Raw genomic sequence first — 19,672 nt, 5'->3', positions numbered from 1 at the left:
GGGAAGCATTCTAAAAATTGAGATTTCTGGGCTCCGGACTCAGTTGAGAGTCTGATTCTGTATGTCTGGAGTCGGACCCAAAAAAAACTCTTGTCTCTCAAAAGCTCCCCTAGGTAAATCTCAATAATCAATAGTTCAATTTTGTGGACTCATTGCTTCCACCTCAATTTCTTCTCTAGAATTTTAGCCACTGCTAATTTTAGTATAAAAATATCCCCCTGCATTAATCACAAGCACATTCAAAGTAGATTGCTTACGATCTTGGCTTAGCTCCACAGGGAACCCATTACAATCCTCTGCAATGGAATTAAAAAATAAAAAATCAACTTCAGAGTGGACGTAATGCATGTAGATGCTGAAAGGTGGCTGGTGCCACATTTACATGGCAACTGTTTTCTACTTACTCACTGCTACATCTGAAGACCATCTTATTACAGCTGCCATTACACATTAAGAAAGGATGGCAGAATTCCAAAAAAACAGGTGGATGGTGAACTAGCTAATCAGAATCATTAAGGAAAGGTTTCCAACACACATAAATGAAAAGTTCTTTAAAAACCACACAGCTTTCTGCAGAAACCCAAAGACTCCCATGCTTCTGAAGTCTACCATAAAGAGGAAAGTTGACCAAAACTGCAGTTGTTTAAAAATATGCTCAATTCACTGTGAAAATATAAGTGCAAAATAGGTACAATTTCATTCTTTAGGAGGTTTAACAAATATAAATGGAATTCACTTTCCATTTATTCTACCCAAATAGTTAATATTGAAAAAAACATGTGAAATATTTGGTATAATGTAGTTCTGAACGTCACCCCTTCCAAATTTAATACAAAAGCCACATCTGGATTTGCCAGGTGTCCCAAGCATATCTAGGCACTGCGAAATGTTGTCATGTCTTTTGGTTCTCTGCTGGGGACACACCAGTCATCAGCCTCATGGTTGGTGTTGTAATGTTTCCAGGCAGCTTTGTTATACACTGGGAGTCTCTCTATCGATTCTGTTGACAAAGCCTGAAAGAAAAAGTGGGACCTAAGTCTGGCATTTTTTTTTTTTTTTTTTTTAGAATCCACTATTTGAGAGAGTATACAGTGGCAAAAGGTTACTCCAAATTAAACAGTGCTTTATTGAATTTGTACTTTACTAATCATTCACACCATCTATATACATTTTGAAACAGTGTACATATTTGTAATGCATTATTTACTAAGTCTATGGCACTGCTTGGTGTGCACATTGATTTGAGTTTTTTGTTTGCAGTAATTGTCCAAACAGCCTGGAAGCTGCTGGAATGAAATTTTACATAGGTATAGGAGACGCCTCTTACAAAAACATGACCCAGAACAGAAGATGGTTAACTGAAAAAGCCATTTAAGTGTAAATGCATAAAAAATGACATATGCACCTTAATATACATAATTGTAAAATCATTTCATGAAATCTATTTCAATTATTTGTTAGAAAAAATATTATTTTTTCCAGCATAATCACAGACTTTGAAAAGTCATCATAACAACATTATCAATAAATACAAAACTATGTCTAAGGCTTTTGACTGACAAATTCTTGGCCTTGGGTTTGACCCTGCGTCTTCTCCTCCTGCCGTTCGAGCCACCAATTTCAGTTATAGCGGATGTGATATCTGCATTGTGCATTATTTCACATTTCCAACATATCATTACCATTGATTCACACTGTTCTATTTCAGTTTCCTGCAAATTGCTGGAACCTGAGATAAACCATGTTCCTCCTTATCTTCTTCAAGTTAAGGTATTTTAGTAGGATTCTGACCTTAGGTCATGGGTATTCCCAAGATGTAGAAAATATTGAACAGGGAATTTCATTCCAATAATGGAAAGGAAATTTTTGACATTGATTTTAATGACTTTTTTTTTTTTTTTTTTTTTTTAAATAGGCTCCACATCCAGTGTGGAGCCCAATGGGGGCTTGAGCTCATGACTTGAAGATCACAACCTGAGCTGGTAATCAAGAGTCAGACTGAGCCACTGAGGAGACCCCTGATTTTCATGATTTTATGAGATTCCTGTTTTCTGTTTTTTTACAAAGTGGGAAAAAAAACCTTTCACCTACATATTCTCTTTAAATATGCCAGAACTACCGGAACTTGATTTATGGGCTAGATAAAAAATGTTACGTTTGGTGATAAAAATGTTACCTTCATGTTGCCCTTTTCAAGTTATTCACAATTGAGATGGTTTAAAAGAAAAGAGAAAGAATTATTATCTTGAAAAAATTTAACCTTTTTGGATAAACTTATTTTTTACATTACACAGTCTTCACCATTTCCTATAAAACAGGTGCCATCTAGTGGCCAGAACAAGAAACTTGAGTCACTAAGTTAGGTACCAACTGCCCACTGCTTAACCAATCCAGGGGGCTGGTAGGGCTCGGTGGCTCTCCAACCCTGTAAAATATGCTGAACTCAGATAAACACGACAAGCAGGTTAAGAGCTTCTGCTCCCACCAGGTAAGCTATATGTCAGACAAGCGTCCCCTGTGCTTGTTCCCAAATATGTTTATGCACTCACATCTATCACTATAATCACATAATTTAATCAAGTATTGCTTAAACAAAATGCAAAATAAATAAACAAACAAATAAATAAATAAATGGATGGATGGATGGATAGAGGGTAGGTGGAGGTGCTTTGAAAACTAAGATGAATGCTTTGGAAAGACTCATGAAGTAAAAGTTATATACAGATTGCTGTCAGATCTGAGTCAGAAGACATCTGTAAAGGACTACATATAAATAAAAAGATTATGCAGTTGGTTGTTTGTTTAACGAAATCAAAACAATACATGGTTAAAGTATAGCTTCTGCAGAAGAGACAACCAAAATGTGAACCTGCAGACTCATATATGGAGAAAAGACCCTGGCAGTACATCAAAAAATTGGGGGATCAATGTCCATTCATGTGTTTTGCATTAACATTAAATTTGTGTGATATATAACTTGTGATTTCCCACTTCAGCCCGACTTTTTTTCTGTTAACAGCTATAGTTCTGATCATCACAGGTCAGTGTGTGTCCTTTCCCCCAGTTAAGGAGATCATTTGTGAAAATACATGGGATCCTATGTAAAAAAAACATATTCTTATATCTTAACAGTGATGAGGTAGAAGAAAATTTCATTACAGCTAAATACTGGCATATTTTCTTATAACCAAAAGAATTATCATTAAATCAAGAAGACTACAGTTATTACCTTAATGTAGATGACTGCATCTGTCCCATAACCCTCTAGAGAATATAGCTTTAGGTCTCCTTGGAAGTATTGGGCATAAAGACGTGATATGGGCAATCCATAACCAAAACCAGCCTGTTAGATGAGAAAAATGAAATTCTATTCAGAAAGCCATACAGTGAAATACTTTTCTAGTTAAAATGAATGCTTCTGAGTATCCTGAAGCTATCAGAGACTGCATCTAAGAGCTCATTAATACCTAACCACTAATACAGATCAAGCTGAAGCCTAGTTGGGGTACTACATTAGATGGCTCCCCTCTGGTCATTTAAAACTTTTTTCTTTTTTCTATAAAATGACTCATGTAGACCTAGAACAGCACATTGCTCTTCTTTGCTGCCTTGCTCTAGGGTATCCCAATACTGCTTTTGGCAATATCACATTAAACATGTTCTCTCTTTTAGGAGCAAGAGTAGAAAAAGCTTTGTTGGCAGTCTCAGAGACACATCTCTTGACTTTATACCATGAATTTTCAGCCTGTGTTCTGAACCTGGATAGATCAATAATAAGTCCACTTTGTCACTCACTGACAAATCACTCCCCTGTTTAAAAACCTACAAAGCACATCGCCACTAACACCATGACCTACCTGCCTACCATCCCCAACCCACTGCCTTGAGATAAAAATTCAAGCTTCTTTTAAAAAGAACTTTCAAGACCTCAGGTCTCTGCCTCTCACTTTCTAGTCCAGCTGGACCAAATTTCCAGCTCTTAAGTTCTTCAAACAAATGTTATTTTTCATTTCTGTGTCTTTGTTCATCCTGTCTCCAGTTCTAGAATGGCCTTCTTTACCTGAATAAATCTAACAAATTCTTTAATACAAAGCAAAACATTTGGACAAGTATAAAAACAGTTTTTATCACCAAGCCAGACGTTCAATGATATTCCATGTAACACTTTAGTTAAGAGCTTACATGGATTCAGGAATCAGAGTGCTGTTAACAAATGTAGGCTCTGGCTTCATCTACCTCTCCCATTTGTTTATTCCTTAGCTTTTCTGACCAGAGTTTCTGTTTACCCTTCCAAATCAACTACCCATTCTCCACATGGCTCCTTGCCCTAGGAGGATGCTATCAATGATTCTCCTGCCCTCTGCTTCCAGTGGGTCCAGAAAATGGGGAACCCAGTAGTAGCTCAGAGGGAGTCCAGTCACAGAAGTCATTCCTGTTTCCTTCCCGCTGAGGGTAGTTTCCCCTGGGATTAGACCCCTTGAGTGTAAGCAGCTGCTTGGTTACTATCCTTTCTTCTGGGTTCCGCTAACAACTTCTCCCTTCGATTCAGGGTGGTGACAGCTCTCCTGTTCCCAGCCCTGGATCCCTTACCATCCCAGACACAGCTCTGTGATTTATACACCCCTTCCTTCCTTACTTCTTACAGTAAAATCAGAATTTAAGAAGGGGCTCGTGTTTGTTATTTGACTGTGTCTGTCTGCCAGTGCATGGAGGCATACGCACCTTAGTGTGAGCAGCAGTCCTGGCGTAATCATTTTAAAATACCATACTTTTAAAAGTATGGTAAGACATGAATTAGATTACTGCTGAGCTACAGAATCTGTGCTGTGTAACAGGTACAACTCTAAGTCCTTCTAGTAACTTCTTAGGAAGAATCTAAAATAGATCCATCTATTTTATACTCATTTATACTGCATTTCATCTGTTCTAGCCTAACTCCAGCACATATGCCAGAGAAGTTTCAAAGCCCGAAAGAATAGTTCTCCCCAAATTACAGGTCAGATATTCGGCAAAGCGCTTTTCTAGGGGTTAGAGAGCAAGGAAACCCGAAAACAGGTGACTGAAATCAATAAAAAATACCACCACAACAATTATAATTTGAGCCTTTTCCAGGTGGGCAATTAAGTGATGAGAACTCTAGGTTTTTTTCCAAGTCTAGATTATGAGATTTTTTTCTAATTATAAGTACATGAGGAAAAAAAAAATCAACACTGAAGATTCAATCAGTGTTGACCAAATGCTAGCAAAACTGGTAACTCAGTCTTCCTATTAGACATAGTATATCAAAATGTGGTTAACCACATGAAACTACTGACATATCACTATCCAGCTTGGCAGTAAGAACTGTAAAACAATATTCGCTGTCTTGTGCTCTTTTCAATCAAACAAAGAAATGAGCCACAGGCTGTTTAAATTCAGGGGAAAGTGTTTTTTTCTAATAGCTTCCTTTCTCCCTCATGGACACCCTACACAATTGCTTAACTGATTTATTTGGTAATTTATTTGATATTCATTTGATTTTTTTTTTCCAATTCACAGAAACACACTCAATTCTTTCTTTTTTTACACTTTGTTATTTCTTGATTACATACCAGGGGCACTGCTCGGGACGTCTCAACACGAGGCCGGGGTGCAGTTGAATACATGTAGTTGAAGAGTCTGTCAATTTTCCTCAAAGGAACACCACCTCCTCGGTCACTCATCTAAGGTGAGAAAGGATCATGCCTTATGACCAAGTCCCATAAACAGCAAAACACCAAGACACACTTACAGTTAAACTGCTGATGGGAAAGTATTGCTCTTTCTTCCCTTCTCTCTCTCTTTCAGGATTGTTTATTTATTTATTTGAGAGGGAGAGAAGCACACAAGCAACAGCAGGGGCAGAGGGAGAGAGACAAGCAGAGACCCCGCTGAGCAAGGAGCCAGAGCGGGGCTTGATCCCAGGACCCTGAGATCATGACCTGAGCCGAAGGCAGCTGCTTAACCACCTGAGCCAACTCCCCCAGTTAAGGAGATCATTTGTGCCCAAAGAAAGTACTGCTTTTCAAAACAAGTACCATGCAATCCAAGTTGTGAGTGTAAACGTTCTCCTCAATGGCAGACTTCACAGAACTCCAATGTGCACAATTCTAATGCATAATAAGCTCCATCATAACACAGAGTCAGTGCTGGGGCTCTGCCTCTCACTGGCCGCACATCCACAGTGCAGCGAGCACAGAACGGGGCATAAACTAAGTCTATCCAGGATGTAACAATGAATTTGTTATTCCTTTCTGGTGGGTGGTATGGCAATCAGATTCAAAATGCATGAACCCGCTGACCCAACAGTGTTTATCCTAAAAAAATAATCAAAGAAGTATGCAATGTATGTATGAGAATATCCACCACAGCACTATGCAGAATGGCTGAAACTGGATTCTAACCTAAATAGGGGACTACTGAAGTAAACTAAATCACATTCTAAAATAGAAAACCACTGAGCCATGAAATATTGTGTAGAACTGTAGGTACCGGGGTGAAAGAGGTCCACACAACACTATTCAGCAGCACAGACCCCCAGACAACTTCCTTTTGAGTTTAGAGTACACTGGTCTTTGGATTGTTCTAATGTCATTTCTCAACTCAAATCACATGTTAGGCTGAATTTAGTAATTTATTTAGAGACTATTTTCATTCTGTTTTCCTTTACAGTCAACGGGGCCTTATTTTCCAAATTATTGTACATTTTCCTTTGTCACAAAATCTAAATTGAGTCTACTATCTGTAACATTAATATACAAACAAATCTGGTTTAACGTGTGTGTGTACATGTGTGTATGCGTGTGTGGTACACATATATGTGAATGAATGAATAAATAGGTAGATGGATAGATAGTGTTGAATAGTTAAAAAATCAGTAGGCTGGGGGTGCCTGGTTGGTTTAATTGGAATAGCATCCAACTCTTAATCTTGGGGTCATGAATTTGAGCCCCACGTAGGGTGTAGAGACTACTCAAAAAAAAAAATGAAATAAAAAATCAAAGACTTGATCACAAATAAGTTTAAAAGAGCATTATTTAAAAAAAAAGGTCAAGCCTGGATAGCTTATAGTTGAGTTTTTATGTGAATTTTAAATATCTTTACAGTATGCATATATATTACTTTCATAATGAAAATGACAGATATTTTAATTTTTAAAATAAAAATATGCTTTGAAATACCACTTGAGGGCTTGCCTCCGATACATCTACAACTAGAAAATTACAGTATAAAAATACACAAAGACTTTAGTTAGAACTTGAACATAAGCATGCTTGAAATTGTTTTTGGCTATGAATTCAAAGTCCAGTGAAGAGATTTATTTTCATAAGATTAATAAAGAGCTCTGGGTATTTTCTAGAATAGATCAATTCGTTAATTACTCATCCTTTAATTTAATGTTCTGCTGCACATTTACTGGTAATGTGAGTAAGAAGTGTGGGTGTTCTGTAAATATTAAGTAAGTAAAGAATATATTAGAATAGATACTAAGATAAAAAGCAGACTTCAGTAAGTACTTCCTGGTTTTCCTTAACCTTTGGCCAGAAAGACACAACAATCTTACATGAAACAAGAAGTAATTTCTCTCTAGAGGCCAGTATGAGAAAAGCAGAGAGCTGAGTAGAAAGGACAGAGGTGACTTTGAGAAGCGTCTTCTTCTTACAGGTAAATGGGGTAAACTAAGCCATAAGAATGTAACTAAAAACTGATAAAGCTAACCTCCTTTGCTTTGCAGCCAAAGACACAATAAACTGGAACCAGATTTTTAAAGTGGTCAAAAGAGTTTCTTTTTTCTTTTTTTTTTTTTTTTAAGATTTTATTTATTTATTTGACAGAGAGATCACAAGTAGACAGAGAGGCAGGCAGAGAGAGAGAGGGAAGCAGGCTCCCTGCTGAGCAGAGAGCCCGACGTGGGGCTCGATCCCAGGACCCCGGGATCATGACCTGAGCTGAAAGCAGAGGCTTTAACCCACTGAGCCACCCAGGCGCCCCATCGAAAGAGCTTCTAAGGGAATTGTAACAAATGATATTATGCCAGAAGATCTGAGTTCCTTGGAAAAAGGGGAAAAGGGATTAATGGGAGAGAGGGACAGACAGTTGGTCTGTACATATTTAAGAAGAATGGCAGTCTGATGAGAAATATGTTGAGAAAGATATGTGAAAATTAAACTTCTGATCAAGATAATTTGAAGAAAAAATCGAGAATCATCAGAAGAAGCCTATGCCAAGGAAATGTAAAGATATTACAAAAGAGATGGGTGATACACAGTAATGTCAACAGAAAGGCTGAGAAAGAGAAGTTTGCCAAAATTTTTATTTTTAAAATTTTCTCTTCGGTGTATGAAATCACCACTTCGCAATGTCATCTAACCAAGAGTTGCCATCCCTAACTTCCTATTCCCCATAACACTGGCCTCCCTGGGGTAATTTGTGTGAATTTCAGATCCAAGGGAAATGAACCACTAACTTGGTGACAGCTCTAAAGGCAGGAGATTTACTAACCCTGAACTTACCCAGAGCTCCTGAAGTCTCCTCCTCAACAGCTTTCTCAATGTCTAGTTTGTAAAATCACCAACAGGGAACAAACCAAGACACTGACATTTTAATTTGAAAGACATGTGGCTGTTAACACTTATTTTATTTACTGAGCATAGCACAAACACCAAATCTAAAAGAGCAGCTAGAGTCATCGGCCAGAAAAAACCAACTCTCTCACAGGATTCTTAGCCAATGGAAAAAAGGTAAAAAATATAAAAAATTTGAATAAGCTAAAAGAATGGGAAAAAAGACTATATAAAGACTATTTAAAAACTCAACTATAAGCCATCCTGTTGACTTTCTAATATATATCATTTAGTACTAGTTTTCTATGTTTCTATAGACAGATTAAAAGCAGACCTTGATCCTGAAAATCCAGTACTACAGATGGGGATGAAAACTCTACTGAAGAAATTAAAGAAAGCATTTATTTAACAGATTTGGTCATGTGACCTTGGATGTGTGGAGGAAGAGCCTAATATGGGCAGAGCCTTTACAGGGGCTTCTAGAACAGCCTTTTCAAGACCCTTCTGAGTCTTCCTTTCCTTTTTTTTTTTTTTTTAACAGCTTTATTAAAGTAATTCATTTACCATAAAATTCACCTATTTAAACTGTGAAACTCGATAGTTTTTAATATACAAGTAGATATGTACAACATTCACCACAAATTTTAGAATATTTTTATTACTTCAAAAAGAAACCCTGGACTCTTTATTGGTCAGACTCCTAAGCAACTACCAATCTGTTTCTTGTCCCTATACATTTGCCAATTCTGGACATTTCATATAAATAGAATTGTATGATAGGATTGGTTTCTTTCACTTAGTGTAATCTTTTCAGTATTGTAGCTAGCAGCCACACTGTAGCAGGTACCCATACTTCATCTCTTTTTATGGCCCAACAATACTCCATCAGATGGATGTACCACATTTCATTGATCTGTTCATCAGTTGATGGTCATCTGGGACATTTCCAGTTTTTGGCTATTATGAATAATGCTGCTATGAACCTTCTTGTATTAATTTTTGCTTGAATACCTGTTCTCATTTCTTTGGGTATATACCTAGGAATGGAAATCGCTGGGTCATTATGAAACTTTCTTGACACTAAAGAGACAGATACCCCAAACAAATCCTGCCTACCAGCACAGGCCAAGTCTCTGCTAAGTGTCTAAGAATTCAGTGACTCTTAATCCACGCTGTGATGGATAACCACAAGTAAAAGCAAACAGTTACAGACCAACATGCAAAAGCACATGAAAGACAAAACAGCAAAAAATTATGAGAAAGGCAATGCTGTAGCACAACTGAGGTCCCCAAGCAGAAGACATGTGGGATTTATTTTGAATCAAGTAAACCTTAACGAGCAAGTAGCTGACACATAACCAACCAAAAAATAGACATACATTAGCATCTGGGCTGAAAAAAAGTGATGCATTCACATTACTTTTTTAGCAAACAGATGGTATTTGCCATACATTTATGTGTGCATCACTCTTTTTAAATGAACAGCCAAGAGAGATAAACAGAAGAAAGAAACTCAGAGGAAACAGTGTAGAGAGTTAAGGCATATTAATTTTTTAGAAAAAAACAGCTATTATTATCCTCAGAGTGATAAAAGAAGGTAAAACTAAACAGAATACTATAAAAAAGGAATAATAAAAAATAAAAAGTTCCCAGAAATTTGTAAGATAATAGAAACAAAAATTCAATACAAGAGTTGGGAATTCAAAGTTGAGGGCATCTCACAGAGTAGAATGAAAAGTTTAAAGAGATAAAAAGCAGCAGAAAAAAAGATAAGAAAAATCAGAGGATCAATTCATGAAGCCCAACATTCTCCAAACGGGACTATCGGAAAATGAAGCAGTAGGGAAGAAAGCACCAAGGAAACAGTGGAAATTCTAAAGGGCCCAGCTCAATGAGTAAGAAAAGACCCATACCAAGTCACATCATTAAGAAATATCAGAACAAAGCTGAAGAAAAGATCTTAAAAGCTTTAGTTAAAAGAGACAAAACAACAAAACCTGACACTTAAAACTGGTCGTATACAAAAGAACAGGAATTGGAATAAGCAGAAGTCTTCTCAAAAGGAATAGCAGGAGTTACGTCAGCAAAAATAGTGGAAAAAGGAAAAGTGTCTCATCCATCAAAGCACCAAGAAAAAGGCAAATACTGTCAGAGTCAACTTTGATCAGAACTCTAGAAATTAACCAAAGGCTTGCAGCAACCTGGGGAGCATTTAGTCAAGAAAAACAACGGACTCTGTGGTGTTTTAACTTGGCTTATTCCCACCCCCATCTCCCATCAATAACATGGAATCAGAGTGAAAGCGGCAGCCCGGTAGCCACTGGGAAGGCTATCATTCTTTGGCCTGACTCTGCACTCATCAATGCAGAAAGTCTCGTGTGCACCCACTTCCCATCCTCAGAAACATTTGTCAAAAACAGTTAGAGATAATTAATTAATTTGAAGGCTGCCTAGGGCAGTGTACAACAGTTAAGGCAAACAACAGACTAAACAAAAACCTTAATAGGAAAAGTTAGCAAATCAGATGTCCTTAGGGGCTTAGAGAAGCTCGAGGATATCCTGGGAATCTAAAAGGTCATATGCATACCCAGGGCTCTGTTCATGTTCAGGAAAGTTTTCATCTCTGGCAGACTGAGGTTCTGTACACGCAGGACCCAAAGGTTAAGTCAGAGTTGTCAAATGCCTGGCTGAGTGTTGAAGGTGTGTCCCAATATGCAGATGGAGACCCTCTACAAAGACTGGGAGATGGCAAGCATTTAAGGAACTTTTGGTCCTATCATTAGTTCACCACTAAGCTAACAAAGTAAATTTTAGTGGCCATACAATTTAAAGAATAAAGACTTTAGAGAAATAGCTTAAAGACTCACTAAACAAACAAATAACAACTAATCTTGTGGAGAGGTAAGTATCTGATCTTCGGAGTTGTCAAACTGTATTATTTTTGAAATGTCTAATTTTCAATAGAAACTATAAGAGATGAGAGGAAACAAGAAAGTATGGCCTATGCAAAGGGGAAAAGACAGAATCAATAGACACTATACCTGAGGAAACTTAGACTTACTAAACAAAATCTATATATTTTTTAAAGAATTTATTTATTTGACAGAGAGAGCGGAAAAGTGAGAGAGCTAGAGAATGAGTGGAGGAGGGGCAGAGGGAGAAGCAGACTCCCCGCTGAGCAAGGAGCGTAATACGGGATTCGATCACAGGACCCCTCATGACCTGAGCTTAAGGCAGATGCTTAACCAACTCAAACACCCAGGAGTCCCTAAACAAAGACTTTAAATCAGCTATTTTAAATATTTTGAAAGAACTAAATGAAACCATTTTTAAAGAACTAAAGTACAAGGTTGATGCCCTCCCAAATAGAGAAGAGCAATAAAAAAATACACATAAATTATGTAAGAGAACTGAACTGAAATTCTAGAGTTGAGAAGGATAATAACTGAAATAGAAATTCAGAAGGGCTCAACAGCACATTTGAACATGTGGAAGAAAGAATCAGTGATAGTGAAAATAAGTCAATTGAAATTATCCAGTCTGAGAAACAGAAAGAAAAAAATGAAGAAAAATGGGGGGAAAAATGAAGAAAAAGAGTGTCAGAGACCTGTGGGACTCCAACAAGTGTACTGACATGTACAAGCTGCGAATCCCAGAAGAGGAGAGGAAAAAGGGGGCAGAAAGGATATCTGAAGAAATGAAAGATAAAAGTTTCCCAGTTTTGATTAAAAAGATGATGTTAATCAAATTCCAGGTATAAGCTCAAAGAGATCTGTATCTGGACAAATCATAATCAAAGCAGTAAGAGAAATGATTCATTACATACAAAGGATTCTATTCTAGTAAGATTAACAATTGATTTTTCTTTAGAAACCATAGACAGCAGAGGTGGTAGGATTCACATTTTCAAAATGCTGAAAGAAGGACAATCAACTAAGAATTCTATATCTAGCTAAACTGTCCTTTAAAAATGAAAGAGCAACCAAGACATTCTCAAATAAGCAAAACTTGAGAGTTCATCGCTGGTAAACCTGCCTAATAAAAACTAAAGGGAATCCTTTAGCCTGGAATGAAAGAACACAAGAGAGTAAAATCCACATAAAGAAATAAAGAGCACCAGGAAAAGTAATTACATAGTAGATACAAAGAATGCTGTAGGTGTAGTTTTTGTAACTTTCTTCTCCTATCTTATTGAAAAGGCAGTTTCAGAGGACATAATTCTAAATCAGGGTAGCTGAATATACAATGTTTAAAAATGTAGGTTTCATGACAGTAACAGTACAAAGGATGGGAAGGGAGAGGGAATGGACCTATAAAGGAACAAAGCCTGTGTATACTATTGTAATTAAGTTCGTGTTAATCTGAACTAGGTTGTTATAGATAAATTAATGTTCATTGTAATCCTGGGACAATCACTAAGAAAATAACTCAAAGAAATATAATAAAAGAAAGAAGAAGGAAATGAAAATGGAAGAAAATATCATTTTAACAAAAAAGGCATCAGTAATAGAGAAATAATCAAAAGAGACATAAGATACATACACAACAAATGATAGAATGGCAAACATAAATTCAACATTTACAGTAATTATGTTAAGTGAAACTGACTTGAACCCTCTAATTAAAAGGTGGACACTGGCTGACTGGATTAAAAAAAACATTATTTAACCACGTGTTGTCTATAAGAGACACACTTTAGATTCAAAGACACAAAAAGGTTGAAAGTAAAATCTTGGGGGGGGGGGGGACCTGGCTGGCTGACTTAGAAAAACATGTGACTTTGGATCTCATGGTTATGAATTCAAACCCCACATTGGGCCTATAGATTACTTAAAAAATAGTAAAATCTTTAAAAAAAAAAGTAGAATCTTGGAAAAGGATACACTATGGAAACAGAAACCAAAAAAAAAGCTGGGATGGTAATATAAAAATCAGATAAAAACACACTCTAAGACAAAAATTATTATCAGAGACAAAGAAGGGCATTTTACAATGATAAAAGGCCAACATATTAAAGACATAAAATCATAAACATATATATATAGTTTAACAGAACTCCAAAATACATGAAGCAAAAATGGACAGAATTGAAGGGAGAAATAGACAAGTCACAATAATAGAGACGGGGCACCTGGGTGGCTCAGTGGGTTAAGTCTCTGCCTTTGGCTCGGGTCGTGATCCCAGGGTCCTAGGATCGAGCCCCGCATCGGACTCTCTGCTCAGCAGGGAGCCTGCTTCCCTCTCTCTCTGCCTGCCTCCCTGCCTATTTGTGATCTCTGTCTGTCAAATAAATAAATAAATCTTTAAAAAATAATAATAGTTAGAGACTTTAATATCCCACTTTCAAAAAACGGATATGACAACTATAAAGAAGATTAACAAGAAAACAGAAGATTTGAACAACATTACAGACCAATTAGGCTTAAGTACTATCTATAGAACACTCTATCCAACAACAGCAGAATACAGATTTTTCTCAAGTACGCATGAAACATTCTCCAGGATATGTAACATTCTCCATAGACCATACGTTAGCCATAAAACAAATCTCAATAAATGTAAAAGGACTGAAATCATACAAACTATATTTCTGACCACAACAGAATGAAATTAGGAATCAATAACAGAAAAAAAATGAGGGAATTAACAAATACATACAAATTAAACAATATACTGCTAAAGAACAGATGGGTCAAAGAAGAAATCACAAGAGAAATTAGAAAATACTTTGAGATAAATGAAAATGCACCATAAAAAAACTAATGGGATAGAGAGAAAGCAGTAGAGGGAAATTTATAGCTATAAAAGGCCTTAAATCAATAACCTAAATTTCCACCTTAAGAAACTAAAAAAAGAGCAAACTAACTCCAAAGCAAGCAAAAGAAAGAAATAACATTAGAGGGGTAATTAATGAAATAAAGAATAGAAAACAATGGCAAAAACTCAAAAAAATTTGTTTTTTTTAAAGATTAATAAAATTGACAAGATTTTAGCTAGACTGACCAAGAAAAAAGGGAGAAGACTCAAATTGATAAAGTCAAAATGAAAGTGGGGATATTACTAGCAATCCTACAAAAATAAGGATTATGAGGGAATATTATGAACAATTCTATGCCAAAAAATTAAACAATCTAGGTGAAACATACAAATTCTTAGAAAGACACAAACTACAGAAAACACATCAGGAAGAAACAGAAAATCTGGGGTGCTTGGGTAGTTCAGTTGGTTAAGTGCCCGACTCTTTTTCTTTCAGCTCAGGTCATGCTATCAGGGTCATGAGATCAAGCCCCGCATCAGGCTCCACTGAGCGTGGAGTCTGCTTGAGTTTCTCTCCTTCCCCCTCTACCCCTCCTTCCTGCCAGCACAGTCCTCTCTCTCTCTCTCTTTTTCAAATAAATAAATAAATAAATAAATAAATAAAATCTTTAAAAAAAAAAAACAAAGAAAGAAACAGAAAATCTGAACAAACTGATAATGATTGAACTAGTTATCAAAATTTTTTCAAACTCAGGCCCAGATGGCTTCACTGGTGGATTCTACCAAACATTTAAAGAAGAACAAAACTGGGGTGCCTGGGTGGCTCAGTTGGTTAAGCATCTGCCTTTGGCTCAGGTCACGATCTCAAGGAACTGGGATTGAGACCCCCATCAGGCTCTCCACTCAGCGGGAAGTCTGCTTCTCCCTCGCCCTCTGCTCCTCCCCCTGCTCATGTGCTCTGTCTCTCTCTCCCCGTGCAGGGGGACACACTCTCTTCCTTCCTTTCAAATAAATTCTTAAAAAAAAAAAAAAAAAAGAAAGTGAAAAGATAAGCCACAGAATAGAACACTTTCAAATCATACATCTTATCAGGAACTAGTATCTATGATAAAAAAAAATACAGGAAGTGAACTCTTAGCAACAATGAAAAGACAATCCACTTAAAAACTGAAGGAACAAAGGATCTTGACTGACACTTTTTCAAAGATATACAAATGGCCAATTAGCACATGAAAAGATACTCAAATGATGACTCACACAAACCAAAACCAGTGAGATATCACTCATATCCATTAGTATGGCTATAATCAAAAAGACGGATTCTAACAAATGTTGACAATGATGTAGAAAAATTGGAACTTCTATATGTTGCTGGTGGAAATGTAAAATGGTATCATCACTTTGGAAAACAGTTCAGCAATTCCTCAAAACTTAAACACAGTTACCTATAAGCAGTTCAACTTCTATGTGTATACATAAGAGAACTGAAAACCTATGTTCACACAAAGACTTTGACATGAATGGCAGCATTATTCGTAACACCCCAAAAATGGAAACCACCCAGATGTTCATCAACATGATGAATGGATAAACAAAATGTGTCATACCATCCTGGAGAGTATCCTTCAACCACAAAAAGTAATGAAGTACTGATACCTGCTATAACATTATATTAAGTGGGAGAAGTCAGTCACAAAAAACTACATATTGCAGAATTTCATTTTTATGAAAAGTCCAGAATAGGGAGATCCATACAGAGACAATACATTAGTAGTTGCCAAGGACTGGGGAGAAGGAGAAATTGGGGAGTGACTGCTAATGGGTATGGAGGTTTTTTTGGGAGTGATGAAAATGTTCTGAAATAACACAGTGGTGAATATTCTTAAAAACCACTGAATTATACACATTTTAAAATTTTTTTCAAATTTTTATTTAAATTCTAGTTAGTGAACATACAGTGCGATATTGGTTTCAGGAGTAGAATTCAGTGGTTCATCACTTACACACAACACCCAGTGCTCATCATAACAAGTGCTCTCCTTAATACTCCTCTGCCATCTACCCACACCCCACCCACCTCCCTCCATCAAACCCCCTGCTGTTCTCTATCATTAAGAGTCTGTTATGGTTTGTTTCCCTCTCTTCCCCCCCCCCTAATACATGTTCATCCATTTTGTTCACTAAATTCCACATGAGTGAAATCTTACAGTATTTGTCTTTCTCTGACTTATTTCGCTTAAGCATAATACATTCTAGCTCCATCCACATCATTGCAAATGGCAAAGATTTCATTCTTTTTTGATGGCTGAGTAACTGAATTATATGCTTTTGAAATAAGGAACAGTAGATGCCTTCAAAATTCTCCAAGATGATTATTTTCAATCTAGAATTTCAAGTATGAACTTAAATACTGGGAAAAGAGCAGGGGAGGTTAGGTCGGGGAGGGGAGGTGCTCTAAAAGAGCTAACTCCTCAGCTACTGTAACAGAAAGCTAATATTTGCTCTTGAAAATTTTTATGTTTCAGAAATTGTAATATCAGGATACTACTGAAAAATATCCCAATAAGTCCCAGAAAAAATAACTAAAAGACAATAGTGACCCACAAATGGCCAGGAACTAATATATTTGATTTTTAAACTCTTTGCATTTATTACTTTAAAACAAAATTTACAATGATTATTTAAAAAAGAGAATCATCATACTCTAAGAAACTGGACTATCTGAACGATGAAGTAGAAAAACCCTGAAGTCAGAGCCTGATTTCATGTTCTGTGGCATTTATTTGCTCTGAAATTATGAGCTACTCACTGTGTCTTAGTTTCCTCATCTGTAAAATCAACAATAAGATTACCTGTGCTCCTAAGTAAAGAGCTTTTATGAGAAGCAAATGAAATAAAAGTAGATCGAAAAACATTGTTTAAAAATGAAACATTATATACTATCTATATAACACTGTAAACATTCAGATGTTTTAGCTTTTACTTATCCAAGTGGATATTCAAGATCACTGCTAAACTGTCTGTCTTCAGGATTTACTTTTCCTTGAATAATCTGGATTATGGACCAGAATAAAAACAGACTCAGGGGATAATTTCCAGACTCTGCCAGGTAAATGAAGCAATGTGCTTATTAACTATTAGAGGTAGGATTTCTTTCTCCCAAGAATAAGTTATGTCTTCAGGAAATTATGTACATGCCTGTGCATCAATTAAAACAAACAAACAAGCCAGAAAACACTTACCTTCACAGTCAAATCCTCATTACCCAGTGTGATGTGGACTTGAATAGGAGGGTAAACACCTTTGTCAGCATGGTGTTCCATCGTTGCTCTCATTGCATTCTGAAATATATTACGGTTCCATTCAAAATACAACTTCAAAAAAAGACTAATTATAATTTTAAATATATATATATATATGATATGAGATTTTAAAAATTTTAATTTGTTGGAGATAGGCCAAAGTATCACAATTCTTGTATTTGAAGAATTTTCAAAATTATTGTCAATTTTGGAGGACTTTTGAAATACTCTGATTTAAAGATTTCAACTAAATTCTGCACATTTTCCAAAACCAGGCATCTCAACACTTTGACTAGTTTACACTGAAGCTGAAGATTCTATCCAAATACGTCTATAATTTAGTAGGTAACAAGTAAACCTTATTTTTGAAAAGTTTTGTCCCTATTTTTAAGAATCATTTTAATGGCCATAGATTACTTTGAAGGAAAAAAAAATTTTTTTCATGTAGTATTCACAGTAGTGGTCTTATTATGATGTAGAAACTAATCCAATTCTCCACTAGTTTGAAACTAAGGATATTTACACTGTGAAACTGTTTTGATCAATTCCTAAAGGATACACAGTACACAATGCCAACATAGTATAAGCACAAAAAGATAACATGACATGTAGCATTGCAATAGAAATTGATAAAACTCGATTTGGTTAAAAAGGCAAAAGATGGGGCTGAATTTGGAAATAGGAGTGTGTGACCAAGGCATACCCATCAGGGTTGAGTATCCCTGGGGAAGAGATGCTATCATCTCTACCAAAGGCTATTTAAGATTTGGTTCCAAATGAAAGCCATTATTAGTGACACTATGTAAAATCTATTATAGAATATGATATTTCTTTTATTAAGCATCATGGGGAATAAGATCTTTAGTAACTGAAATTTTAAGGAAAAATTAATTTTAATCCCTTAAGTGCCAATTGCTTATTTATTTAACCAGTTGGATAGAAAGATTTTTTGTAAGGTATTCGATACATTCTTGCTGTCTAAGGAACAAAAGAGCATTCTTGAACTCTTGCTGTTCTAAGAATTCAGTCAGATTTTCCGTGTTTCAGAGTATTTTTCTTTTTCATGATCAGACTGAAAGTCACCTCTGCTCTCTACTAGTTGACTACTGGCTCAAGACACGGTAACTAAAGTAAGAGAAACTGACTATATAGGCTTGATTTAGGGCAGTCATTTTCAGCTACGAGGACCTGTACCACTCCTCATCACTCACTTTTCTGTGTATCACCAAGCGTCACTGGTGGGTTATTAGGGGATAAAGTACTCAACATTTCTAGCATAATTTTATTTAGTTTTTGAAATTTGTTGTAAAGAGCAAATATAATAGCAAAAGCCCTGTAAGCCAATATAAATGACTTTCTCAACCCTCCCCCCCAAATATATAATAGTGGGACTCTGGTCTTCTAAGGGTGGAAAATTGAGAACCATTCTTCTAAATATTCTATTTTGTAAAAATAGAACTTTATTGAACACTTACCCTGAGCTACCATTGTTCTGGACACTTAGTAGGCTACTCCCAATCTTCCTAACAACCTGGATAGTATTATCCTCATTTTATAGAAGAGGAAACATAGGCTCAAAAAGGTTGACTGATTTGTCCAATGTCACACAGAGATTAAATGGCAGAACTGGAATTCAGGCCCAATTCTTTCTGTCTTCCAAGTACAAGCTTACCACTACACTAAAGTTCCCATCAGCAGGGAGAAAACGCTGATCTCCAGCAATGTGACATGACACTGAGCATGAAATGACATCTTGAAATGCAAGGGAGAAAAACCTGGTAGAGCAGATCCCTAACCTCAGGAAAGGACTGATAAAGGTTATGTAATACTATTTTACAAACCTTGAAAAGTTCAAACACCATGTGATAGAGATGGGATGGTACATAAACCACTTGTATTGGCTGTCCTGGTGATTTTGCTACAGAGCAGAAGAGAAAAATATGAAAGTACAGAGAGATGTGCTTAAAGCATTTTCAAGAATATATTGTGTAGTGATGAAAAGAAAACATTTACTATGGAGGGTAGTATTAT

General features: G+C 36.3%; 1 protein-coding gene across 2 annotated transcripts in view; it reads right to left on the bottom strand.

Annotated features, from left to right (window-relative positions):
• Positions 1-203: 203 nt before the first annotated feature.
• Positions 204-19,672, bottom strand: part of PDK1 (pyruvate dehydrogenase kinase 1) — a 30,268-nt gene continuing 10,799 nt past the window's right edge. The window contains exons 7-11 of one of the 2 annotated variants that reach the window (XM_032880464.1): positions 19,483-19,559; positions 17,582-17,680; positions 5,592-5,702; positions 3,230-3,343; positions 204-1,013 (exon numbers count right to left, since the gene is read on the bottom strand). In XM_032880464.1, the coding sequence (XP_032736355.1) occupies positions 873-1,013; positions 3,230-3,343; positions 5,592-5,702; positions 17,582-17,680; positions 19,483-19,559 (542 nt within the window). In that variant the 3' untranslated portion in view covers positions 204-872. The remainder of the gene's footprint in view (positions 1,014-3,229; positions 3,344-5,591; positions 5,703-17,581; positions 17,681-19,482; positions 19,560-19,672) is intronic. The other variant, XM_032880466.1, reaches the window with a different exon arrangement.

The sequence above is a fragment of the Lontra canadensis genome, unplaced genomic scaffold, assembly GCF_010015895.1.
Source record: "Lontra canadensis isolate GAN:19392208 unplaced genomic scaffold, GSC_riverotter_1.0 scaffold69, whole genome shotgun sequence".
Classification (NCBI taxonomy): domain Eukaryota; kingdom Metazoa; phylum Chordata; class Mammalia; order Carnivora; family Mustelidae; genus Lontra; species Lontra canadensis.
Note: the sequence above shows the minus strand (reverse complement) of the source record. Positions and strands in the feature narration are given on the sequence as shown.